Source organism: Sus scrofa, chromosome 7, assembly GCF_054392235.1.
Source record: "Sus scrofa isolate SSC_HxYL_T2T_F1_AM1 chromosome 7, Sscrofa_HxYL_maternal_Yorkshire_Landrace_v2.0, whole genome shotgun sequence".
Taxonomy (NCBI): domain Eukaryota; kingdom Metazoa; phylum Chordata; class Mammalia; order Artiodactyla; family Suidae; genus Sus; species Sus scrofa.
In genome coordinates, this window is record NC_139389.1 from 109,749,480 (window position 1) to 109,774,766 (window position 25,287).

The following is a 25,287-nucleotide window of genomic DNA, read 5'->3' on the forward strand; positions in this document are numbered from 1 at the left end:
GAGGGAAGCCAGAGAAAACGAAGCAAATAGTTACCAAGGTTGATAAGGGCCATGAAGGGAGCAGACAGTGGCTGATTCAGAGAACGGCAGAGTGGGAGTGGGAGGGCAGGTCCTCTGGGAACTCCCCACTTCTTTCAGAATAAAAAGCAAAATCCTTACGATGGCCTCCAAGGCCCGGGTAACCTCGCCCCCTCAGAGTACCTCGCTGACTTCAGCCTCTGCCACTCCCTGCTTCCCTGCACCAGCTGCCTTGGCCTCCCCGCTGTTCCTCTAACCACCAGTCACACTCCCCGCCAGCTCCTCGCTGGAATGCTCTTCGCCTGGACGCCCACACCGGTCACTCTCTCCTTTCCTTCAGGGCTCTGCTCAGGTGTCCCCTTTTCGGAAAGACCTTCCCGACCCCCCCTGTAGAAATAGCCACCCACTGACTTCCGGAATTCCCTTCCCCTTACCTGCTTTATTTTCCTCCATCTGGCATATTAGCTATTATATATTAACTTCTTTGGTTACTGTCTATCTCTCCCCCGCTCAGATATAACTTCCATGGGGGAAGGAATTTGTTTTGCTCAGCTTATCCTTAGGACAATAGTGTCTTAGGGCAGAAATTCAGCCAGTGGACACAACATCCCTTATGGGCCATATTTTCTGCCCGTCAGGACCAAGGAAGGTAAGTATTGAGTTTTGAGCCATGCTGGGAATAAGGCAAGGCATTTTTTTTAAAAAAAAAAAAGCCAGGATGGCCAGGTGTGTGTGAGAGACTGCTCACTGAGAACTCTACAAACGTGCCCCTGACAGGCGAGTAAAGTAACACCACAATGAACAGCTGACTTCATGGTATTTTACAGTCTTCTGGGGCCTTCTAATCCATGGGTTTATTTGCTTTTCGAAACAGCCCTCAGAGGGAGGCAGGACAGGTTTTATAATCCTCCATTCACAGACAGAGACACTGAGGGGCACAGAGTTCAAGTGAGCCACCCAAAGCCACAGACACATTACGTGGTAGAGGCAGGAGTCAAATCTTGGTTATTTTGACTCCAAGTACAGTGCTCATTTCACTGTATTTATTGTTTGTTCCTTTTGCCTTTTTTTTTTTTTTTAACTGTTTTTCCATTCTGGACTCTGGCCTTGTGACCTTCTTGAATCATTAAGATCTCAGGCCAATCCCGAGCCCCTGTAAGACCTTCAATATAGGAGGTGTCTTTTTTCTAAAGAGAGCACCTGCCAAGAGGCACAGGTGATGAGTAAACGTTTAGAGCATCAATTCCAGGCCATCCCCTCTGGCTTTCAGACCCACCACAGCCTCTTCTGTCTGATAGTCAGGAAGGGACCGTGGCCTTGGGCCCCTTTGCCCCCAGTCCACTCCAGGGCAGGCTGGACCACAGGGCGAGAGAGGAAGGCCTGGCACAGGGCAGAACCAGCAGCTGCTTTCAGGGAACAACAGAAAGAAATCCCAGCCCCGCTGCTTTATTTTGATTTAAAAATCAAGTCTGGTGACAATGGAAACTCTTTCCCTGCTGTCCTCTCCTTTCTGCCTGTGTTGACAGAAGACGGACTTGCTAATTCTGGCTGGGGTTTTTCCCTCCCAGGGCTGTTTTTCTCTTTTATCTTCATCAATTGAAGAGAGCTATTCTGCCTTTCAAACTGTCGGAAGGTATCTGGGGTTTTGTGTATTTTTTTTTTCTTTCTTTCACATAATTCTGTGGGTCTTTTCCCAGATATGTATTTTCTCTCAAATTGACTTCTAACTTGTTTAAGTTTCCGCCCATGTGACTTCCAGCGCGAGTTACCAGAAACCACAAGAGAGAGAGAGGGCGCGAGCCCCAAAGCAAGCGACATGTCCCTGTGGGGAGCAGAGCCTCTGCACCCCAGAGTGAGGAGGACGCCGGGGTCAGAGGTGGCTGCAAGGCGGGCAGAGGAGGGCCCTGCGAAGGGGGGTGGGCTCGTGGCCCCGAAGCAATCAGGAAGGGAGGCCGGCTGGTGACAGGAGAGCCCGGAGGCCCGTGGGGCTGCGTGGACAGCCCGGAAGATCACAGCCATGCCTCACAGCTCCGACAGCAGCGACTCCAGCTTCAGCCGCTCTCCACCCCCCAGCAAACAGGTAGGGTCCTGCCTCCCGCTCCTCCTCCCCTCCGATTCTCCCCGGAGGACAGAGGGAGAGGCGAGGGGATGGCTGGTGGCAGGAGCACTCTCTGAGACTTAAGACACGGAGATCTGCCCTGAAGCTGTGCATCTCATCTCGGCAGAGACCCTCGTCCTTCTGCCTCTCCTGCCAAATGATGCCCCCCCTCCCCGCCCCGTTCCCCCGCCAAAGCCCATCGCCTCCACCTCGCTAGCTTCCCAGCCCATGAAGCTTTCTAGGAAGCCAGGAGGAAGAGAATGAGCGCCAAAGACCTGGCCTCTCAGAAGAGTCTACCTCTCTCCAAGGCAGTAGCAGAGTGAGAGGAGGAGCGTTAAACGCGGGCTGCGGGGCGCGCACACCGCGAATGCTAGATGGTTGCCTGGGAGACAGCCTGCAGGGTGAGAGAGGAAGGGATCGGGAAAAGGAACAAGAAAGAAAAGCGATTCCCACCCCTCCTCCCCTCCACCTCCAGGAGGAGGGCGGCCCCCCGAACCAGCACAGAAGGATCTATCTTTTCCACCCTGCACGGCACCTGTTGCTAGCGCAGGCGGCAGAGAGGGCGCCGGGGGAGGGGGAGGAAATGAATCAAGAGATGCTTCAGGGCACTTGGAGCCGTTCCCTGGTAGCTCAGCTCAGCTCTGGGGAAAGCAGAGAGATGAAGGTGGAGATTCCGGGAGCGTCTGGAGTCTAGATGGCAACTTCTAACTCAGAAGTTTTCAGCTTGAGATTTGCCAAAGAACCAGGGCGTCCTGGCTTCCCGGTTGCTCCTGGGGCTTTCTGTTCACCACATTCCTTGACAGTCCTCCCTAGAGGAAGCCCTCTTCTTTCCCATCCAATACATCAGTGGAGTATAATTTCTTCTCTGACTTTGTGGTTTGAAAACTGCATTCTTTCCTTAGCACAGATATCCAAGAGAGCTTTCAAAATGCTGCAGCCTGAATAAAAGTATATGAACATATACTGCAGCTTCTGTCATCAATATCTTGAGAAGCCACCTGCAGGAAGGAGTCCTAGTGGAGACCTCTAGAGGACAAGCGATCCAGTCCTCTGCTCTAGATGCTATCAGAGCTGTTCAGACTGCCTGGAAGTCTATGCTCTTCTTAGGAAGGAAATTACTCATGGCTTCCATGGTAACCTGGTTCCCCATCCCCCTTAGAGGAAGAGCACTTCCTTCCTATCTACCCAATGCCCTCCAACTGCAATGGCCTGGAAGTACTGGGCCTATTGGTGAGACATATGCTTGGTGGGCAGAGTCTTGCCCTAGCAGTGCCGCTCTGGTCTTGGGGAACGTGAGCGGGGATGGGGCAGGAGGTGCAGAAGTTTCACACAGACCCCTACACTTATCCTGCAGCATCTGGGAGAAAGCCAGAGCTAACCTCTCTGCCCAAGCAAAGCACATGCCCCTCTATGGGGTGCACTTAGAAAACACCCAAAGGTCCCCTTGTCCTCCTAAACACCCATCCGCTACCTGCCACGGCCAGGTAATCTCCACCAGCAAAGCTGTTCATGGCCTCCAGTTTGTACCAGGCACTGTGCTCAGCGCCATGGGCGATATCGGGGTCCCTGGACATAATGGAGGGGATTCGGAGAAAGAAGAGGCAGATCTAGGATGGGGACCTCAGCCCAGGGATGCAGCAGAAGACACATGATGTACAAATCAGCGAGATGGTGGTAGCTGGAGTTGCGGGGGGTGGCTTGGACAGGCCTCAGACTCAGCATTGGAGGCTCTAACTACCAGATGACTGTGAACTCTTGGGCAAGCTCTTTGAGCCTCAGTCTCCGGCACATATAAGATGGAAATAATCATATCAACTTCACAGAATTGGGGGATTGAACAAGAGCACCTTTGAGCAAACACACTTGCCCTGAAGCTGGCACATAGTAAGTACTCAACAAAGTTTTGGGGGAAAAAAATAGCAAAAGGGTTCTAGGCCAAAAGTGAGAGGGTAAGGGTGGAGCAGCCCTGAAGAGGAGAGGTGATAAAACACACTTCATCGCCTTAACCATCTCTCTCCAAATAGCCCTATAGAGGTGTCAAACTCTTTTGCCCTCTTCCTGTAAGTTTTGGCCAAAAAAGTTATAGAGACTTAAGAGAGTGTAACAGAGTGTGGGGAAGCATTCTCTCTGGGGTTCACCCTTTTGGTAAATAAATAGTGCGCAAAGATAGAGGAAGAGATGGAAGGGAGAATGGCCAGAGAGCAAGCCCTGTGAGATCCTGCTTCAGCTCTGGAGAGAGGAGGTAACACCTAATTCTCATCGTCTCTGCTTCCCAGGACTCATCCGATGATGTGAGAAAAGTTCAGAGAAGGGAGAAAAATCGCATTGCTGCCCAGAAAAGCCGGCAGAGGCAGACACAGAAAGCTGACACCCTCCATCTGGTGAGTGCTCAGACCTCTCTTCCCCCTCCTGAACTGCAGGCTTTATTCCCACCACCTGTGAATGCCTGGACCATAGCTTTGAGTCTGCCTGTGTGGGGATGTATATGCGGAGCAGTAAATGGAGGGGTGAGGGCTACGGGTGAGTAGGGGAGTGGAGGCTCTCCTGGGAGCTTTCAGGAAGCTGAAAGAGGAATAAATGAGCCCCAAGCAGTAAAGGAGTGAAGGCTGGGCAGCCCAGAGGCTGGTGGAAGGCAGATCCACCTGCTCAGAGATGGGGTAGCTGGAGGGAGCTCTATCCCTCAGGAACTAGAGAGCAGAAGGTGGGGTTGCCTTTGGAAGGAGGCTGTGCTTTGGGGGAGCCCATGATTCCACAGTGTCAGGACCATTTATAGTCCCATCTCTCGAGAGGCCAGCTGGACAGCCACCCTGGGGTCTGCACTTGGGACAAGGACGTTCACAGGGTGAGGCAGCTTGTACCTCTTTTCTGAACATGACTAAGGTTTTATTTGGAATTTCTATCTTTAATGATATCCCAAGGGGTCTGTGAAAGATGTAGTTGCAAGTGTGCGTATCTGGGATAGGTCACCATCCTGGCTGAGTCGCCTTCAACCTCACACTTTCTAGAAAAGGCCCTGACTCCTGGCTTGAGCAGGGGCCTTGGCTGATCTGAAGTGCATGTCTACCCACAGCCCAAGATCCTGGTCAGTGTTTCTAAATTCTGGCTGTGTGCTTCATAAAGAAAATCTTCTTCCTCACCCCCCCCCCCACATCTTACCACCCTGCCTCTCCTCCCTCTGCCCTTTAAATTGCTCCTTGTTCAGCCAACTCTTATTTCACTGGTTCCTTCCTCTTCCGTCCCCTCAACCCTTCCTCTAGCAACTCTGCCTTCCTGTCCTTCCTCCTGAACCATTCCCAAACCTCTGGCATCCCCATAGTTCATTTCAATGGTAAAAAGGGCATTTGGCACCAAAAATAAATGTCTATTTGAAAGATTAGCCTCATCACTGGGCAGCTAGAGTAGTTCTTTTAATCATATCAAGAAAAAGTAAGATGTATTTTTAGGAAAAAAGATGCTGCTTTTAGCGTTGCAAGAAAGTAGAGAGCAGGCTGCACTGAGGTCTCTGATCGGGTGTTGGTATTTTGCTTGAAATGTATTCAATATAACTTCCCGTTGCATACTAACATGGTTCTACTTAAATATTTGTTGAGTTGAAAGAAAGAGTGAATGAGCACCAAGACTGTTCCTCTTTTTGATAACAGTGATTAGCAATCTGAAGGTTAAGTTTTGGTGGCTCTGCTGCTCACACATTCTCCATGATTTCATTATGGCTGAGGGCTCACAACACTCCAGCTTACTATTTTAAGCTTGAATATCTATGATCACGCCCTTTGTCTCCATCAGAGTTTGATTCTAATTCAATATGCTTTAGAGCAAGCAAATGAAGAAAGAAATAAAAATTCAAAAGGATGAAAACCTACCTACAAGTAAACAATGTCTTGAGACTGGAAAACTGCTATAAGCTTTATCAGTTTGTAATATTAAAAAAAAAAAAGTCGAGCTCAGCAGTGATACGGTCAGAGGGACATGGTTTGAATCCCAGCTCTGCCATTTGCTACCTGGGTAACCAATCTTAGAGATGTTCTTTACCTCTCTTAGACCCGGTTCCTTATTGGGAAGATGGGACAGTAGCTACCTCATAGAGATAGTGTGTATAAAGAGCTCAAGCATCAGCCCCTGGCATATAATAAATATTCAAAAAGTTTAAGTGTAATAAGAGTAACTTTAATAATAGTTCCCATAAAGAGCAAGATAACCACCACTAAGATTTTATGTATATGAATTTCTATTTATGTATAAATCATAGAATCTCAGGGATGAAAGATTTCTTAAAGGCTGGAAAGTTCAGACACAGTTTTGATGCCTGAGACTCTTTACAGCAGCCTCCAGAAATGGTTCCTAGTGCCTGCCTGTCACTGCTCATGATGAAGAGTTCCCTCCCTCCTCCCAGGAGCAGAGGAATTTTCCTTCTCTCAAGCTGAGCCACTGTCTTCCTGGAAATTCAACCCCCTGGTCTTCCTTCAACCCCTTGGGGACATGTCAGTGAGTGTGACATAGGTCTCTTTGCTGTGGCAATGTTTTCAACACTGATCTCTCTTTGCAAGGCAAGAGTTAGCACCAGAAGCTTTAGCCCATCTGATTATACTAGTCATGGCTATAAGGGAATAATCTCTGGGGTTGGGGGTCTATGAAGTCCCCAGTCATGTAGTCACTGTGTCCACACCCAAACCCCAGCCTCAGTCTCTAGAATGTTCTCATCTTTCCCACACCTGGACATAAACTCCTCCCCCTCCTTCCTTTTGCACACCATGGCACTCACCTTCACTTGTTGCCCAATAAGTAGGACATCTCAGAGTTTACACAGCAAGCCTAGGGGTTGCAACCAATGCAATGTATATTTCTTGACTTCAGGTAGAAGCTTCTGGCAGAAACATATAAATATGTCACCATCAAACAGAGGGTTTCGCTGTGATCTGAAATGTTCATTTCCTCTCAGATGGTGATCACCGATCTTCTACATCCATCATCCTCTTAAATGTGTTTGTGATTCAGGTAGAAAATCTTCTGCTTTGCCTTAAGCCTTCTTAGGGTTGGGTACCTGGTTGCCCTTGATTCCTTTCCATGCTCATCTCTACATGCTGAGGCTCTGGAACCATCCTCTGGCCCTCAGATACAGCAATAGGACTCATCTACCAAGACGTTAAAGACCAGGGTTTAGAAATTACTGAGAGTACAGTACCAAATAAGGACCAGGTTTGTACTAGTGTGCTAGCCTCATATATGCTGGGGTACAATTGTTTTCTCGGTTTCATCTTTGTTATTATTACTTCTCTTAAAATACCGAAAGAATTATCCTATTTCTCTAGTGAGAGTGTGGGATACTTACTATTTAAGATTTTCGGTACCTATTCTATAAGTGGTTTACACCAGAAGACTGTATATTGATTGCTTTTAAAATAGCAGAGTAGGTAAGTTGCTGCTTTCAACACTGGGCTTTGCTTCATGCCAAAGTTGTAATATCTCCGGCCTTGACTCCCCCTCACATAAACCTGATCAGGTGCTTCTTTTCATAATTGGGATATCAACAAGGCCCACATTCTGTTAACTCTCTTTGGGTTGGGTATCTCACATTGCACTCATCTCACTTTTCTCATTTCCTTTTCTCCCAGTCAACTACAGAGTCCGTTAAGCATAGTAAAGGCATCGATTAAAAAGGAGAAAATCATATCTTGACCAGTTCACTCTTAAAAGATATTAGTCGCTAATAAATGGATCCAAGATAATGAGCTGAAAAACTATTAAAAATAATAATCCAGTCAGCTTTTAAAGTTAACACAAAAAGTAATAACTTTTCATGTGCACAATTAGATTAGAAAATTTAAGAGAAGGAAAGATTCTGTTTATAATGCCAACAAGAGTACATGGAAAGAAGGAATAAATTTAAGAAAAAATGTGCAGGGTTTAGTTTTTTTAAGCTTCAAAATTATTTTAAGTGATTAAAAAACACTCGAATAAATGGAAAGATATACCTTATGTTAGGATAGAAATTTTCCTTAAATTAATCTAGAAGTTTACTAGTGTGATCTCAATAAAATAGGATTTTCTGGGTATTGGAGGAAAACTAGATTAGCTATTCTAAGTATTTGATGAAAAACAACCATGTGAGAGTTTCCGGGAAAATTCTAAAGAAGGAGGGTAATTAGAAAAGATTATCTGAATAAGATATTAAGGTGAATTGCAGATATGGAAATCAAAACAATGTGGGAGAGATGGAACATCAGACAGAATACAGAAATAGACCCCCGAATAGGCTTAAATTCAAAACCCAAATATATACATCAATTCCTAAAATGCAAGTACAAATACGCAAGTGTGAGTACAAATGCAAAATGTCTAGGATGGCATTTTGAACCAAAGAGAGAAAGATGAATAACTGTAATAAATACTGTTGGGACAACTAGGTAGTCATTTGGGGAAAAAAAAAAAAGCTAGTCTTCATTTCTTATACGATACATACATAGATTAAACAGAAAAAAACTGAAGAAATTTAAAAAATGAGGATTAAAAGTTTTATCTTGGAATGAAGTCTTTTCAGAAAAAAAGCACAACTCTGAAACCATAAAGGGAAAGATTGATGGACATTACCTTCATACATAAAAAGTGAAAATTTCTATATAGCTCAAAGTACTATATATGCAAAATCAAAGGCAAATGCAGACTAGGAAATATACCTGCAACACATATGACCAAAAAAGGACATATTTACTTAAAATATGAAAGCTCATATGAATAAGAAAACAATTAACAACCCAAAAGAAAAATTAGCAATGATTAGGAATAGGCAGTTTACAGAGAGAGAGAAATAAATGGCAAATAAATATGGAAAAGATGCTGGATCTCATTTAGGGAAAAGGCAACGCAACAAGGAGAATCTCCTAGCAGACTGGCAAAGACAAAAAATATTGCTAATACACCATGTTGCCCAAGGTGATGGAGAAGCAGGTACTACCACACATTACTGGAAGTGTTAAGTCGTACACCTCTATCAGAGGGCAGTTTGACCACGTCCCTCCAAATTACAAGTATACTTAACACTGTAACTTGGTGATTTTACATCTGTGAATGTGCAAACAAACCCACAGATTACACAATTGTGTACATGTAAAGATAACTATTGCCGCATTGTTTGTTATAGCAAAGACTGGAGCAAGCTAAATATCCCTTAGTAAGGGACTCATTAAGTCAACTAGAGTTTGTTCGTTTAGTGGAATACAACAAAGTTGTTAAATAACGTTACATCTGAATGTGCTGATCTGAAAGGACTATCAAGCTTCTACACTAGTAAGTGAAAAAAGTATGATAGGTAGTTTTCTTCCATGTGTATTTCTAATAAAAAGAAAAACATATATGTGCATATGTATATAAACACTAAAATTTTCAGATACGTTTCCCTCCAAAATTGTTAATGACATTTATTTCTGAAAAGTAGATCAAAGGTCTGAAGCAGGAGAGAGATACTTGGCATTTTCTTACTTTTCAATTGTTTTTATCATGTGCTTTTTTATAATGTAGATATTTAAATTTCTAACATCATATACATTAGGATATGTATATGAAATATATATACATTAGGATAATTTCTTTTCTTTTTTTTGCTTTTCCAATTTTCTTTTTTATTTTATTTATTTACGTAATTATTATTTTTTCCATCATAGTTGGTTTACATTGTTCAGTTTTCTACTGTATAGCAAAGTGACCCAGTCACACATACATATATACATTCTTTTCCTCACATTATCCTCCATCATGCGCCATCATAAGTGACTAGATATCGTTCCCAGTGCTGTACAGCAGGTGATTTCTTTTCTAATTTTTAATTTTTAAAATTCATTTTTTTAATTAACGTATAGTTGACTTACAATGTTGTGGCATTTCTGCTGTACAGCAAAGTGACCCAGCCATGTATGTATGTGTGTGTGTGTGTGTGTACATGCACACACATTCTTTTTCTTATATTATCTTCCATCATGGTCTATCCCAAGAGACAGGATATAGTTCCCTGTGCTATACAGTAGGACCTCATTGCTTATCCACTCTAAATATAATAGTTTGCATCTACTAACCCCAAGCTCCCAGTGTTTTCAAATTTTGATTTCAAACACTGAATAGACTTCCGCTATGATATTTTAACCCTGGAACATCCTACATAAATATCTCAGTCCTTTGGGACAAGCAGCCCAGTTGGGATTTGTAAAGAGTGATCCTGAGGTCACCAGGACTAAATAAGCCACCATACAAGGGAAGGCAAATCAGTTTCATTTGCGTGGTTATCCCAGTGAATTGCGGCTCAGTGGCTCTCTGGTGCCTTGTGACAGGAAGGATTTTGAGTCGGTGTCCCAGGTCAGTGACACTGAGATCAATAGAGAAGCTTTGTCCATGAAAAGGCTAAAAGTAGAGGAGGTGATGGGCAGATAGTCATGTCAGCCCAGAGCTGTGCTCTCGACAAGTCAGATCTGGCCTTGAGGCTGGAACTGGAGACAAGGTAGATGAAAGAGAGCCAGATGCGAAAGCTGGAACTTTGGGTATTCCTGTAGCTGGGGGAGGGGCAGGTGCTTGCCTGCGGCTGCCTCCTAAAGGGGTCCCACACTAGTTTAAAAAAGAGAGAAAGGAGTTCCCGTTGTGGTGCAGCGGAAACGAATCCGACTAGGAAACTTGAGGTTGCAGGTTTGATCCCTGGCCTCGCTCAGTGGGTTAAGGATTCAGCATTGCTGTGAGCTATGGTGTAGGTTGCAGACAGGGCTCAGATCTGTGGTATAGGCCGGTAGCAACAGCTCTGATTAGACCCCTAGCCTGGGAACCTCCCTATGCCATGAGTGTGGCCCTAAAAAAACAAAAGAAAAAAGAAAAAAAAGAGAGAGAAAGATTTACAGGTTCCAGAGTAGATCCTTAATGCCACTTAACACAAACATCATGAAGCTTTCAATTATCCCTGAAATGAAGCTTTAAGTTAATGCTGTGAGAAATCAGATATTTGCAAATGGAGGAAACTTGAACAACAAAAGAAGCAAAGCCCAGCAAAGATGTTAACTTTTCAGGCCTCCTTAGAAGGAGACACTATTGTTCTTGTCTTCTGGGAAGGCCTGGGAGAGAAGGCAGCTTATGGTCTTTTTTCACTTCTGAGTTGCTGTGTTGTTTTTGTTTTGTTTTTTCTCTCTCTCTCTCTGGGAGACCATGCCATAAGGTTTATTGGCATAGGGAGGTCATAGGTTAAAAAATCAAGAAAACAAAACAAAAACCACAGAAGGAATGTTCTAGCTCATTCCACCCTAAAAAATTTCAGTGTAAAATCAGTGACCTATCTGTGGAAAAGAGACATTTCTCTTGGCCTCTATTGCTATGAATTTCTTTGAATTAAAAACACATGAATCGAATGCATGACTATGTGCCAGACACTGTGTGTTATGTGCTTTACCTGCAGTATCTTGTTTCATCTGCACAAAAACCTTATTTTGTCATCTTCACATTAGGTGAAGTAACTTGTCCAAGGTCATATAGCTTATAACCAGGTCTCTCTGACTTCAGAACCCATCTTCCTAAACACTAGGCAGCACAGCCTCTTCCTCTGAACTCCCATGAAAATGTATTCATCTCCCTTAACTGATCCGCCTTAAATCTTTTCCTGAATTTGCTGTTGTTGTTGTTCTTTAAGCAACATCCTCCAACGTTGACATTTTTCCTCCTTCATCATTAGGCCTGGTCAAGAAAGTAATGACGTCTCTGTGCAGTAGATCAATAGAGCCACTGAGACCATTTTTAAAGAAAGCTGTGTAGCGATAAATATTAACATCTTGCCCTTTGGGGCAGCAATTCCACTTGCAGGAGTTTGAAGAAACAATGATGCACAAAGATGCTCAATTCATCATTATTCATGAACAGTAAACATTTTATCAATACTGTAAAACTTGACATACGCTAGAATGTTATGCTGGCACTACGAAGCACTATATGGATCTGTGCTTATTGACACAGCAAGATGTCCATGACAGAGCAGTGAGTGAAAAAGCAAGGGACAAAGAGCATGCAGAGGATAATCCCACTGATGTAAAATTTGTGGTTTGGGGGCATGTTTGCATGCATAAAGAGATGTCTGGAAGCATACTCTTCAAAAAACTAACAGTGGTTCATTCTGAATGGTTGAATTTTGAATAGCTCACCTTACTTCTGGTACTGTTCCTTAATTTTTTTTTATTATGATGAATGTGTACATTTAAAAATCAGAATAAAAAATTAGACTATGCTCATATGAGAAGGAAAAACACATTAAGGAATTCACCATCCCTAACTGCTCGTCCCACTGACGATGGGTCAGTGTGGTTACGGTCAGGAGGCCAGCTCCTCACTGGTCTTGGCATTATAAGGAATTTCTGTCTAAATGGGATTACATGTCCCAGGTCAGACAGTGATGGCGTGCACTCAGCTGATGTCTCCAGGAAGCTCTTCGCAGCAGCTGTCAGACTACTTTCTCTTAAAAAGGATGAGGGAGTTTCACGAAGAGTCCCTGCCCAAGCTGCTCTGGGGCTTTCTCAGTCTTCTCTGTAGGACTTGGTCTGGCCCCCTGAGCCCTAGGGGATTCCAGAGATTGGTTCCACAGAACAAACTTCCCTTCAGATTGTAGGGCAGCTATAGCAGGTTCTGCCATGGGTCCACATGGTGGCTTGTGGAGGGAGTAATGATAATTAGCGTCATACCCCCTTGCTGATGGAATCGCAGAATTAAAAGGAAACACAGAGATGCTAGAGGCCACCTGCCATGTTACCAGTGAGGACACTGATGTCTTCCTCAAGGACACCCAAGAACCCAAACCTCTCGTCTTCCCACCACTCACTTTTGTTTATGTGCCACTTTGCTGAACAGGACTTTGCTCTGCAGATGGTGTTGCTCTCATATGTCCTTTTGCAAAGGGTGAGCCAAGAAGATGGCCATTAACCAGGATGTGTGAACAGCCTGGACATGCTTCCGCAACAGAACCCATGCGCATAGCAAGAGACCAGAAAAGCAGAGTCCCAGGTGGAGAGGGGCTAAGTCTAAACGTTCCTTTATTTAAAAGAGGTCTTAGGAGTTCTTGCTGTCGTGCAGCACAAACGAATCTGACTAGTATCCTTGAAGATGTGGGTTCAATCCCTGGCCTCGCTCAGTGGGTTGGGGATCTGGCGTTGCCATGAACTGTGGGATAGGTCACAGATGTGGCTCAGATCTGGTGTTGCTATGGCTGTGGTGTAGAACTTCCATGTGCCACGGGGGCAACCCTAAAAAGCAAAAAAAAAAAAAAAAAAAAAAAGGGTCTTAAAGTTGTGATCCAAAAATCATAAGGGCAATATCATATCAGAGGAAATATTTGCATCAAATTAAACAAATGCAGATTTAATATTTATATTATAGGAAGAACATCCTTTTAAAGAAAAACACCTAATAGATAAGCGGGCAAAGGCAATGAACAGAGAGTTAGGTAACATTTTTCCTACCAAAATGAAAACAATCTAATTTTCTATTCTGATTGTGAAGACGATACACACTGTTTCTCAACCCCAGCACTACTGACATTTGGACAATTCTTTGTTAAGTGTGTGGGAGGGGGTTGCATTGTAAAATGTAAAATCTATCCGCTAGACACCAGTGATACCTCCTCACCCCTCTAGTTCTGACAATTCAAAATATTTCCAAACCTTCCGAAATGCTCCCTTGGGGCAAAATTGTGCTTAGCTGAGACTGCTGTACTAGGGAATAGACATGCAGAAATTTCTTCCTTCTTAGTAATCAATAACTTGTAACATTAAAATAAAAATAGGAAACTTTCAAAAAGTTAGTTGGCAAAATAAATTATTTAAAATTACAGTACTTCATTCCCAACGAGGTTGTAGTAAAATTAATGTACACATCCACTGCCGATGACACAGTCTATCTGTTACAGTAACCCTTTTACCGTAATACTGTGAACTGAAAGCCTGATTGTGCGCTTTGTCCCAGTAATCTCACTCCTAGAAATTTATTCTAGGAAATAATTGAGCAAAATCCAAAAAACCGGTATGGATCAAGATGTTCCCTGCGGCATCATTTATAATAGCAACATTTTGATAGCAACCAAAATGTCCAGCACTAGCAAGCCATTTTAAGTAAATTGTGGATCATTTGTTTGTTGATGGCGCCTTTAAAAATAATTACGGGATTCCTGCTGTGACATCGTAGGTTAAGAATCCAATGACTTGGGTCACTGCAGAGGCGTGGGTTCAATCCAGGCCTGGTGGCGGCAGAGTGGGCTAAAGGCCCTGGCATTGCTGCAGCTGTGGTAAAGGTCACAGCTGTAGCTTGGATTCAGTCCTTAGCCTGGGAACTTCCTTAAGTCTCAGGTGCGGTACCTCCCCCACCCCCCCAAAAAAAAGAAAAAAAAATTAAAACATATTTTTAATGCATCTGTACTGTATATTTTTTAAATTTAAAAATCAAAAGAAAATGATCAAATAGCAAGCTGAGTGAATTCTAGAGGAAATTGAGGATAAGAACAGAGAGGATACCACTGAGTTAAAATTTAGGGGTCAGGCTTTGGTAGGGTATCTTATAGTTTATCCTCCAAACAGGAATACTTTTGAGAATGGAAAGAGGCACTAGGACAAACTGCAGTAGGACAATAGGACAATTGCACTAGGGCAGTATGAACTGGGACTGTCCCAGTGAACATCTAGTCACGCTAGATTTGGGGCAACCAAGGAAGCTAACCTAAAGCTCTTTGGAAAATTCAAACGTGGTGATGAAATTCAGAGCCAAGCAGAGGGGGCTAGATTCCTAAGGCCAAAATGCAATTTCCTGCACCAGATGACCCTGTAAATAGTTTTCAGGTACTCACCTGGCACGAAAATATGCCTTATTGCTAAGGGGGTGGTGTGGTCCAGAAATGATTAAAGCAAATGCCATATTCCCAGTACTAGCGCTCATGTCAGCAGACATGATTCATTCTGCTGTACAAGTTTATACGAGCTGCCTCCTATGTGCTAGGCATGGTTTTTTCTAGGTACTGAGAATTCAGCAGGGTCAATGTAGACTGAGTCCCTGATTTCAGAGAACTTCCAGTCAATCAGAAGTCAGACCGGAAAAGCAAACGACAAATAAATGAACACGCTATTCACATGAAGTGAAGAGGGCGTGGAAGAAAACCAAATAGTGCAATGTGGAAAGTGACTAAGGGTCAGGGAAGGGACAGTGATCAAGGAAGATCTTCTGAGGCCCTGACATTGGAGATGAAGTATGAGTTTAAAAAAGGAGGCTGGGAAAATGTGGGGAAAGCACGCTGTCTGCAGAGCCTAAAGCCAAACTGCGTAGGGCCAGTCAAGGGTCAGAAAGATGCCTTGGGGGGCTGAGGATTGTGACAACTGGCGGCACTTGGGAACAAATGCCATTGTGCTGTAGGGAGCAGGAACCAGACTGGGGAGGGCGGTGTCCACAAAATGAATTCAAATCCTGCGGGAGGTATGTCTGAACCTTAATTCTGATGGACAAAACGGGAAGCAATTACCCGTCAGTGGGCTGTTTGAGAGTTAATGAGAGAGCAAATGTAAAAACAAAGCAACAGTGTTTTTCGGCCTGTTTCGCATTGGGGAGAAGATTATATTTATTTGCTTGTTTCATGCAGAGAGGCTGGCATTTTCCTGTAAATCAATCAGATAAAGATATTAGATTGTATCTTCTTGTCTTGTCATATAAGAAAACATATGCCCTCCTTTCCAGTTATTCTGCAAACTTTAAGAACACTGTTTCACTGGCTAGGCTTTTCAGCACGGCTGGTCAAGTCTCTTTTGCTTGGGATGCATGGCGGCAGGTCAAGTTCAACCCAGGGAAACGGCATGCAGTTTTCTCATTCTGCTGCCCCCATTCCACAGCTTCAGTTTGGGGAACAAAGGTGGTGCTAAGCAGGGGTTTGACTAGGACTTTTTTTAAAAAATGAGTCTCTTATGCTCATTTGTAACTGTCCTAGATTTAAAAGTAGAAGCTATGAAGGTACTTCTATGCTTGGTTAAATACTCCCTGGGAAATTTCACGAACATTCCAAACTTAGTAGACTCTTCATATGCAAGTCTCAGATTTTGGTAAATTATTATAAGGCTACAAGTTGGCAGTCAAGCAACATGGCTTTATTGAGCACCTACTATGTCCTAGACCTAGTCCCAGTCACTGAGGACGAAACAGTGGAGACTGGAGCGTTCCCACTCTCATGGAGTTCAATAATTTAAAGGACAACTAATTTGATAAAGTTTTCATTAATGAGATTCCAATAAGTGCCCGACCTCTTGCCTTTCCATCATAAGAATGAACTATTCTGGGCTACCTGAAATTGTTTTCACCAAATATAAGAGGTATGTAATAAGTAAAACTCTTTGCCTTAAACAGCCATTTACTTTTGGAAAAAAATTTTTTGGCCTAGAAATGTCCTTCTCCTTCTTTCTTTCTTTCTTTTTTTGGCCACGCCTGCTGCATGAAGAAGTTGTCAGGCCAGAGATCAGACCCGCACCACAGCAGTGACAATGCCAAATTCTTAACTGCTAGGCCACCAGGGAACTCCTTCTTCTCCTTCTTTAAGTTTCTTGATATTATAGGCATATTATGTACATTATGTTATAAAATAAAACATATTTAATAAAATATAAATACATATACAATTAAATATATAACATGGGATAATTAACAAAATAAAATATTGTATATATTGTTACAATATTCTGTAGAGGAATCTACTATGAACATGATTCAAAATGTAGTTGCTTGTTAAGCTCATCTAGGAAGTATTTTTTTTAATCTTGATGCCTGAGACCCAGTCCGATACAATTAAATCAGAACTTTTCATGGGTGAGATACAGGAATTAAGGGGTTTTTGTAAAGCTCTTCAGGTAACCGCAGTGTGTAGCCAGGTCCGAGAATCAGGGAACAGTGACATTTGAAGCAGTCAGGTGCATGTGGTTGAATATGTGGAATGAATTGGGGGCAATTTTGTGGGTACATCCCCAGACACTCTGTCCCAGAGGCCCGGCAGTTTGAAAGAAAGAAAGAAAAGAAGGAAAAAAGAAAGGAAGAAAAGAAGGAAGGAAGGAAGAAAACGAAACAAACTCAGACTTGAGGTTGATGGCAATTATTAGTTGTTTGTTTTTTAAAATGTGGGCTTGCTCGTGAGAACCTAATTTGAGGTAACAGTCAGGATTTCCCTCTGCTGCAAATAATAACAGGAAAATGATTAGAGGCATTGACAAGTCACCATTTGCATTTTATATTTGTCTCATGTATAAGAAGCTCAGAAGTGGATGAACCAGGGATAATGCAAGGATGTCATCAAAGAACTGAGCTCCTCTCTCTCTATGCAGCCATCCCCAGTATGTGGTTTTCATCCTCAAGGCTGCAGGATGGCTGCTGACCCTCCAGACATCAATCTGTGACCAGGCGGCCCTTGTCTGGTGAGGCTTTGCTTTTTTACCTGGAAAGGAAATATCCACCCCCCTGGTACTTCTACTTGCGCCTAATTGGTTAATTATCTGTCACATAGTCACCCTTACCCGCAGAGGAAGCTGGGTAATTGAGGAATTCTTTTCCCAGCCTCTCTAGAGGAAACCAGGGGGAAGGAGTTTGGCATAGATGTTGAGCGAGCCAACCTACAGTGTTTCTCACACGATGGTCAATGAAGTCATGAAATCACAGTCCCGAAAACCAAGAAACAGACGACAGGACCCTAGACAGTGCCCTGCGGGGCATGGCTGGCGTGGCTAAGCATCAGTGGATGATGAGGTGCTGATGGTTCTGGAGCTTCAGCTTTAAGGCATGAAAGTGAAGCTTTCTCCAGAATTATTCAGTGTGAAGACCTGTGGTTTAGTGATTCCTCTTCTCTCCTCCCAGGTGAGGAACAGGAGTTGGGGTTAACTTCCCCAGAATTGGTGAGAGAGGTGGGCATAGACCCCACTATGGCTGGGGACGTGCCCTGCCTCTCAGTTCGCAGACTCCTCCAGGAAGGGTGGATTCCACCCTATGTCTGCATGCGGGACGGGGGTTGGAAACTGCTGGGAACTGAACAAACTGCTGGGTGTGAGGGACCTGAGCTTTACACACTCCTCTCACACTGGCGTGTGGGTGGGAGCTCAAAGGTCACCTTACCAATAAATGTTCTGTTGAAAAGGAAACACACAGGGACTATTTTCACCCTTCTGGAAAGTGTGATTAGAAAATTCAAGGAGAAGGTCAACGCACTACACCAGAGCTGGCAGGAAGGAGGACCAAGCCCTGAGCAAAAGGCCTGGAGAGTCCCTGTCAGAGCCTTGGGTCAGAGCCTGTCCTCAGCCTTGGTCCCAACTGTCTTCCCTGTGGGTTGGGGACCTGCCTGGGGTTTCCCCGTCACTCAAGAGCTCTGCGAGTGACCCCCTCCTCAGCCCCTCCAGGAGGGAATTTCCCAGAATGTTCCCACACCCCCAGAAGCCTCCTCCTTAGCCACCCCCAAGCTGCTTGTGGTTCATGGCAGGCTTGGCACCAAGTAATCTCACAGGTGAGGGTGAATGATGAACCTTAGCATCTCGGTCTGCATGAGATGAGAAAACAGGGAAGATGAAATTGGAAAGTCACCCAGGTCGAGGCCCTCACAGGAGAAAAATGACCAGATATCATAAGACCTAAACAGACCTCAGAGGCGAGAGAGCATGGTGGGTACAGACTCTGAAGCCAGAATCCCTCCATTTAAGCACTGGTCCTATCACTGACAAGCTGCGTGACCTTGAACGGGTTACTTCACTCCTCTGTACTTTGGCTCTTCCTACTCTGTAAAATGTGGTTAAAAAAACATTATCTACCACATAGGGTTGTTGCAAAGATGAAAGACAATGATAACTGTTAAGTACTTTAAAAAGGGATTGGCACATGGTAGCGCCCAATGAATGTTATTATTAAGTCAAGCTGGATGAGTCTTTTAAAAAGTTGGCTTCATAGACTCTTGCTCATATAAATTGAGCCTATACACCTCTGCTCCCAACACACACACACACACACACACACACACACACACACACCCCTTTCCAATAGCGGCTCTGTCTAGTTGGCTAACACACACAGGTAGTCCATCTAAAATCTGCCACATTTGAGGAGTTCTCTTGTGGCGCAGCGGGTTAAGGATTGGGCATTGTCGTTGCAACATCTTGGGTCGCTGTTGTGGCATGGGTTTGATACCTGGCCCAGGAAACTTCCCTTGCAAAAACAGACGAGCAAACTGAAATAGTTCAAAGTTGGTGAGGGCTTGGAGCTCTTCTAATCCTGTGGTTTTATACACTCCCCTGGGGAGCCTGTAGCAACCAGTGCCCAGACGCACCTCAGATGATCAAATCAGAATCAGGCATCAGGATTGCTAAAGCTTTCCAAGGACCCCACGGTTCCCAGCTTGGGGCCAAGGTTGAGAATCTAGGCTTCCTCTTTTAAAGTGAGGCAACTGAGGCTCAGAGAGAGAAAGTCAGTCCCCGAGGGTCACTCAGCCAGGATCAGTACCTCTAGCCACAGCTAACTGATGGAGCCCACTGTTGCCATGTATTCCAGCCCTCGCTGTGCACCTAGGGAAGGTCTGGCCCCAAGTCAGTCCTCTAACAGAGTAGAGGGACAGGGGAGTCCCTCCCAGCTCAGGGCGGGAGGTGATGATCAGCTCTGATTGGAAGAGTGTGACTGACTCAGGGTTCTTGTGTTATATTCCAGGATCATCCAGACCAAGACCCAGTTTTCCCTTAGGAGGCTGCAGTGATCTTAGTGACCTCTGGGGATCTTGAGTTCCCAGTCTCTCAGGGAAGCAGTGGGTGTGCTCGAAGGTGCACAGGGCTGAGGATGGGGAAACCCCTAGCCCAGCCCTCTCTGCACCTTCACGGTTCTGGGGTTTGGATCAATCAGCCACTCAAGGCTTCTGGACCTCTGAGATAATAAGTGTCTTGAGGTGAATCCTATAGCCCTTTGTCCCAGCAGCTGCTGCCACCAGCCTGTAGTTATGGGGGGGGGGGGGGGGAAGAAGAGGGGCGGAGGCTGGTTTGTGGAGGAGGTTTGTCCCAGGGTCTCAGCTGGTCTCATCTCTAAAGTAGGGATAATGATAACAGCTGGCCTTCCAGAGCCACTTCAGAGGGTTAGTGTGAGGAGCCAGGAGGACCTAAAAGAATTCGGAAAAGCAGAAAGCAGGTTACCTGGAAGCCCGAGGGTAGCTACGCTCACCCCTCCCCCACGGCGGCATTAGACTTGCTTGTTAGAAGCCGAAATTTACATTCCAAATTTACTCCTTTACTTTTCCCCCTGAGTTCTAGGTTTCCAGCCCCCACTTGCAATTTAGGGGAAAGGGGGCGTGTGATCATGGTACTTCTGGGTACAGAGCTCCTCCTATGGCTGCCGTTGCCAGCTGTCCCTGTGTGAGAGTCCTTTCCAGGGCATGGCAGGCCCTCGGAGGGTCAGAATGGACCAAACAGTGGCAGGTGGGGACGCGGAGGGATGCGAGCCCCAGATCAGCCACTTCCTCCTGCAAGGGAAGTCAGACTCTTCCTCTGCTAAGTGTCTGGCTGGCTGCAGGGCCTCCGGGGTTGGCAGTGCTAGTTTCTCTGGGGCCCTGGCAGGAAGCAGTCTTGCTTCCCAAGGTTAAGGCAAGTGTCTTGTCACCGGTGGCTGTTTTTGAGTTAGAGGCGGCGGCGGTTAGGGAAAACTCCTGGAGCTCTGGGATCTGCGAGCCCGCGGGGTAGGGCTCCCTTAGGGAGGAGGAGCCTGCTGTCACTTCCCGAAAGCTGGGCGGGCCTCCAGGCAGAGAGAAGGTCAGAGCGGTTGTCCCTGCGGCCCGCCTACCCGGCCCCTCCCTTCTGCCTCGGGGTTTGCCCAGGCTCTTCAGAGCACAAAATTTACAGTAAATGTTGTCACCCAGTGGAAACTCTCAGAGGGGGCGAGGCAAAGGGCTAGAGGAAAGGGCCAAGACTCCCGGCCCCCAGTTCCCGGTCTTACCAACACCCCCCCCAATCTCATGTGTTGCTTTATCTTACCTTTCGGTAAAAAGGGGATGCCCTCCCTCTGGGATGTGCCCAGAAACAACCATATGGTAAGAGCCGGCCACACCTTGCAGAAGCAGCAGCCAGCCCTCGATTCTACCATCATGGCTCTTAGGATCCCAACCCCCACCTCATTTTAGAGGTGACCCTTTCCTTTGTACCGACCTAGGTACATTTTCTAGCTCAGTGCCATGTACAGGAAATGCCATGCTGAGGCTGAGCCAGCTTGCATCTGTCCTTCACAAATGGATGGAAGCTGGCTTGATGGGTAAGGCATCACTTAAAAAGAACCCCTGTGCTTGCGTTAGAGCCACTGGGCAGTGTAACCTGCTTTCTCATTTACCTGGAGCTCATGCTCCCAATGGATTATCAAGGCAAATTTTCTTTTTTTTTTTAATTTTTTTTTCAAGTAAGTTATCCAGTTTTATTAACTTGATTTCTGTTGTGGACTACATTTTAGCTGTGTAAAGAACCTTGGGTAACATTTGACCTCTGAGCTTTATTTATTTATTTTTTTTGTCTTTTTCGGGCCACACCCATGGCATATGGAAGTTCCCAGGCTAGGGGTTGAACTGGCACTGCAGCTGCTGGCCCACACGACAGCCACAGCAACGCCAGATCTGAGCTGCATCTGCAACCTACATCGCACCTCACAGCAATGCCAGATCTTTAACCCACTGAGTGAGGCCAGGGATCAAACCCACATTCTCATGGATACTAGTCTGGTTCATTACCACTGAGCCATGACGGGAGCTCCATCAAGGCGAATTTTCAATGTCAAGTTATCTCATGTCTGCTTGCTGCCCACTGTAATTCTGAGTCAACTTCTGGTCCAGCAGTTGATGTCTTCAGGCTGTCAATCACCAAACATTTGAGTTCATACTCTATGCCAGGTACTTAAAAAGTGCTTGAATAATTGAAACAAATTTAATATCATAGTTGACATTAATATTTAACGACTGTTTTCAAACTTGCCTGATCATTAGAATAACCCTGAGTACCCGTTAAAAATTCAGATTCCTAGAATTCACCCCAAATCCCAAAACTTTTGAGTTCAAATCTCTAGATTTCAGGGAGAGCCTGAAACTATATTTTTAACATGCCCTCAAAAAATTCTAATGATAGGGCAAGTTTAGAAAATACTAACCCAAGTCAAACAGAACTAGAAAAATAAAACCTGGACTCCAAATATTAGATTACTTTTGAACTAAAATGTAATTTATTTGCATCTCCAGTGCCATTTTTCCTTCCTCTATGGGTACTGATGATTAGCAGAGAAGGTCTGTTTGAGTCTAGGAATGCGAACCTAAAAATCACATTGGACTTGCAGTTCCCCTAGGTTTTCTGAAGGTGGGATTGTTTTCTAGTAAATGCTAATTATCAGGGTGTGATTGTTGATAACTTAATGGTGTGATCAGTAATCAGCGCTCTTTACCCTGAGTTTTCCTGACTAGCATGTATCTGATGGTTTCCTTAAGCAACAGGGGAGAGGTGTGTCTGGAAAAAAAGGAAGCACAGGTACTTGAACTCATCCCGAGGACTGCAGAACAAGCTGCTGGGAGGGCAGGATGGAGTGGATGGAACACTGTGCTAGACTTGACCATTCACTATTTAGAAAGACCCTAAATGTCCTTGAATCAGGATGAAGTAGATAATGAACCACAGGCTCCGTTTGTAAGACTAAATGCAAACCCTGGGATGGCTAGAAGCCACCATAGAACGAAGAGCAGAAAAGAGTGAAATTAGTATAAGATGTTATCACAAACACTTTTTTAAAATTTTCTTTCCATTTTGGGGAGCTCTGGCCTGCCAGCTGGTTTCCCTTGACATACACTTGCCCCGGTCAACCCTCACACACACTCAGAGAGATCCACGCATCTACACCTGCACACCCAGGAGCATGCGCACTTGCAGATGCGCCCACACATCTCTTAGATGGGACCATATGGAATTGCCATCCTTATACGTCAGAGAAAAAAAAAATCAGCAATGTCATAGAGCTGATAGCAACGCACATACATACACAAATATACGTGTGCTTATACAGAGGCCATCCGCACATACGACACAAACAGATACGCACACTCGCATGTGCAGAAAAAATCTGATGCGGACTGCTGCCCCCCCCCCACCCCGCCTCCGCTGCACCCTGTCGCGTGACATTAACTTGCAATGCCGATCGTTCGCTCCTCGCAGGAGAGTGAAGACCTGGAGAAACAGAACGCGGCGCTGCGGAAGGAGATCAAGCAGCTCACAGAGGAGATGAAGTACTTCACATCGGTGCTGAGCAGCCACGAGCCCCTGTGTTCCGTGCTGGCCGCCGGCGCGCCCTCGCCCCCCGAGGTGGTGTACAGCGCCCACGCCTTCCACCAGCCGCACGTCAGCTCCCCGCGCTTCCAACCCTGAGCTCCCCGAGAGGCAGGGCTGGCAGAGCCCCCACCCCAGCTGCTCCCAGGCCTCAGGAGGGGCACACAGACTGTGGCCCGGCGGCGGCCCTTGTCCCTCAGCGTCCTCTCCCCGCCTGGAGACCCGAAGCCCGACGCCTTGGACCAGGATTGAACACAGGACGTGGCACCTGGAAGCATGTGTGGCCGCAGGGCAGTGTGTTGCCTGCTGGGAGGCCTGGGCTGGACCTTGGTGGGGTGGGAGGCCCCGTCCAGGGGGAAAGGAGGGCGGGGTTATTTTTCTCTATAAAAGTCTGAAAAGAAGCCATTCTGGCAAGGGCTTGAAACCTTCATTCTGTGGAGCTGGGGTTGTTGTGTTGTTGCTGTTGTTTGTTCTGTTTGTTTTCTTGGCCTCAGGAGCCTTTAACGCTTGGGAGGCTTTACAGCCATTGCTTCTTTCCTGCGGTCTCTGAAGCTACTTGGCAAGCTGGGTTTTCACAAAGAATCGTCAATCCTCCTTCTAGGTAGCTTCTTGATTCTCCTCCCTAAATCATCTCACTGTGACCTTGAACTTTCCATTCCTCGCTGCCTCATGCTTTCTAGATGGTCAGCCTAGACCTTTCTAGGCTCATTCTCTAGACGGCAGAAGGACCAGGGCCAGGCTGGTGGGGTAGGATGGTCCTTGGATTGACACCCTCCTCTGCCGGGACTGCACTTGCTCCCACGGGTCCAGGCGGCCTGCACTGGGTGATGCTGTGTGCTGTTGGCTCTGTGCCAGGAATTCTAGCAACGCCAGGAACCCCCCCACATGTAAAGGGGTGCTTTCCTCAGGCTCTCCTGGGACAACATGGTTTGGGGACATGGGCACTCCCTGCCCAGCTGAAGACTCCACCTCCCCTGGGATGCTGTGGTAAAGCACGCACACCTCTGCCTGTGTCCATGAGGCTCTGCAGGCTGCTGTTTTGAGCATGGTTTGAGGGCAGCGGTGGCTCAAGTAACACAGGGTTGTCTTCAGGACTTCCCATCCACCAATTTTGGCAGAGCTGAAGTCAGTGTGCTCCAGTCCCCCTGCTCTTCTGAGGTCCCCAGGCCATGCCCTCTGGCCTGAACCACATCACGTCACTGTCCAAGAGCCCCAGCAGGGCCTGCCCACATGCACAGCCCCTGCTGAGCCAAAAGCCACAGGGATTGCCATGGAAGGTGTCAGATGCAGCCCCTCTGGTCTCCCCGTCTCATCCCTTGGTCCTTCAGAGGGGCTGCTACCACCTGCTGCCCCCCTGTAAGTGGTCATCTTGGGAGGCTATGAGCACAGGGGAAAGAGAGAGGCAGGCTGGTCTCCAGCCTGCCTGCCCACAGCTCTGGCTGGCTTGAGTCAAGTTTTTGGCTCTGGGCCTCCCCTGGACTGTGCCAGTGCGAGGCTAGTGTCATTACTTAACTCTTCAGAGGCCTGGAAAGGCTGGCACATGGACACCTGACCCCCTTGTGGCCCACAGAGGGAAGGAGTCCAAGCCAAGGGCCTCTGAAGGCACACCACCACTGGGGGGGCCCCTCACCCCTGAAGCTGATGCCCATGGATGCCCAGAATGTGAGAAGGCTCAGAGCTTGTTAGAGTCAGCCCAGAGGGCCTTCCCGGGGTATCAGCATTGCTTCCAATGAGTCCTGCATTTTAACCTTTGGTCTCCCAATACAACTTGGTACATGGGACTCCTCTTCCAGTGCACAGACCCAGCAAAGACTGGGGTGCATGGTGAGGGGCTAAGGCAAGGAGGGTCTCTCATCA

At 46.0% G+C, this 25,287-nt stretch overlaps 1 protein-coding gene across 2 annotated transcripts; it reads left to right on the forward strand.

The window, feature by feature from the left end:
* The first annotated feature begins 1,825 nt into the window (after positions 1-1,825).
* BATF (basic leucine zipper ATF-like transcription factor) lies at positions 1,826-23,860 on the forward strand. 2 transcript variants are annotated; one of them, NM_001244571.1, is given in 3 exon segments: positions 1,826-2,098; positions 4,393-4,497; positions 23,320-23,860. In NM_001244571.1, coding segments are annotated over 3 exon segments (378 nt in total). In that variant the 5' UTR covers positions 1,826-2,035; the 3' UTR covers positions 23,530-23,860.
* The last annotated feature ends 1,427 nt before the right edge of the window (positions 23,861-25,287 follow it).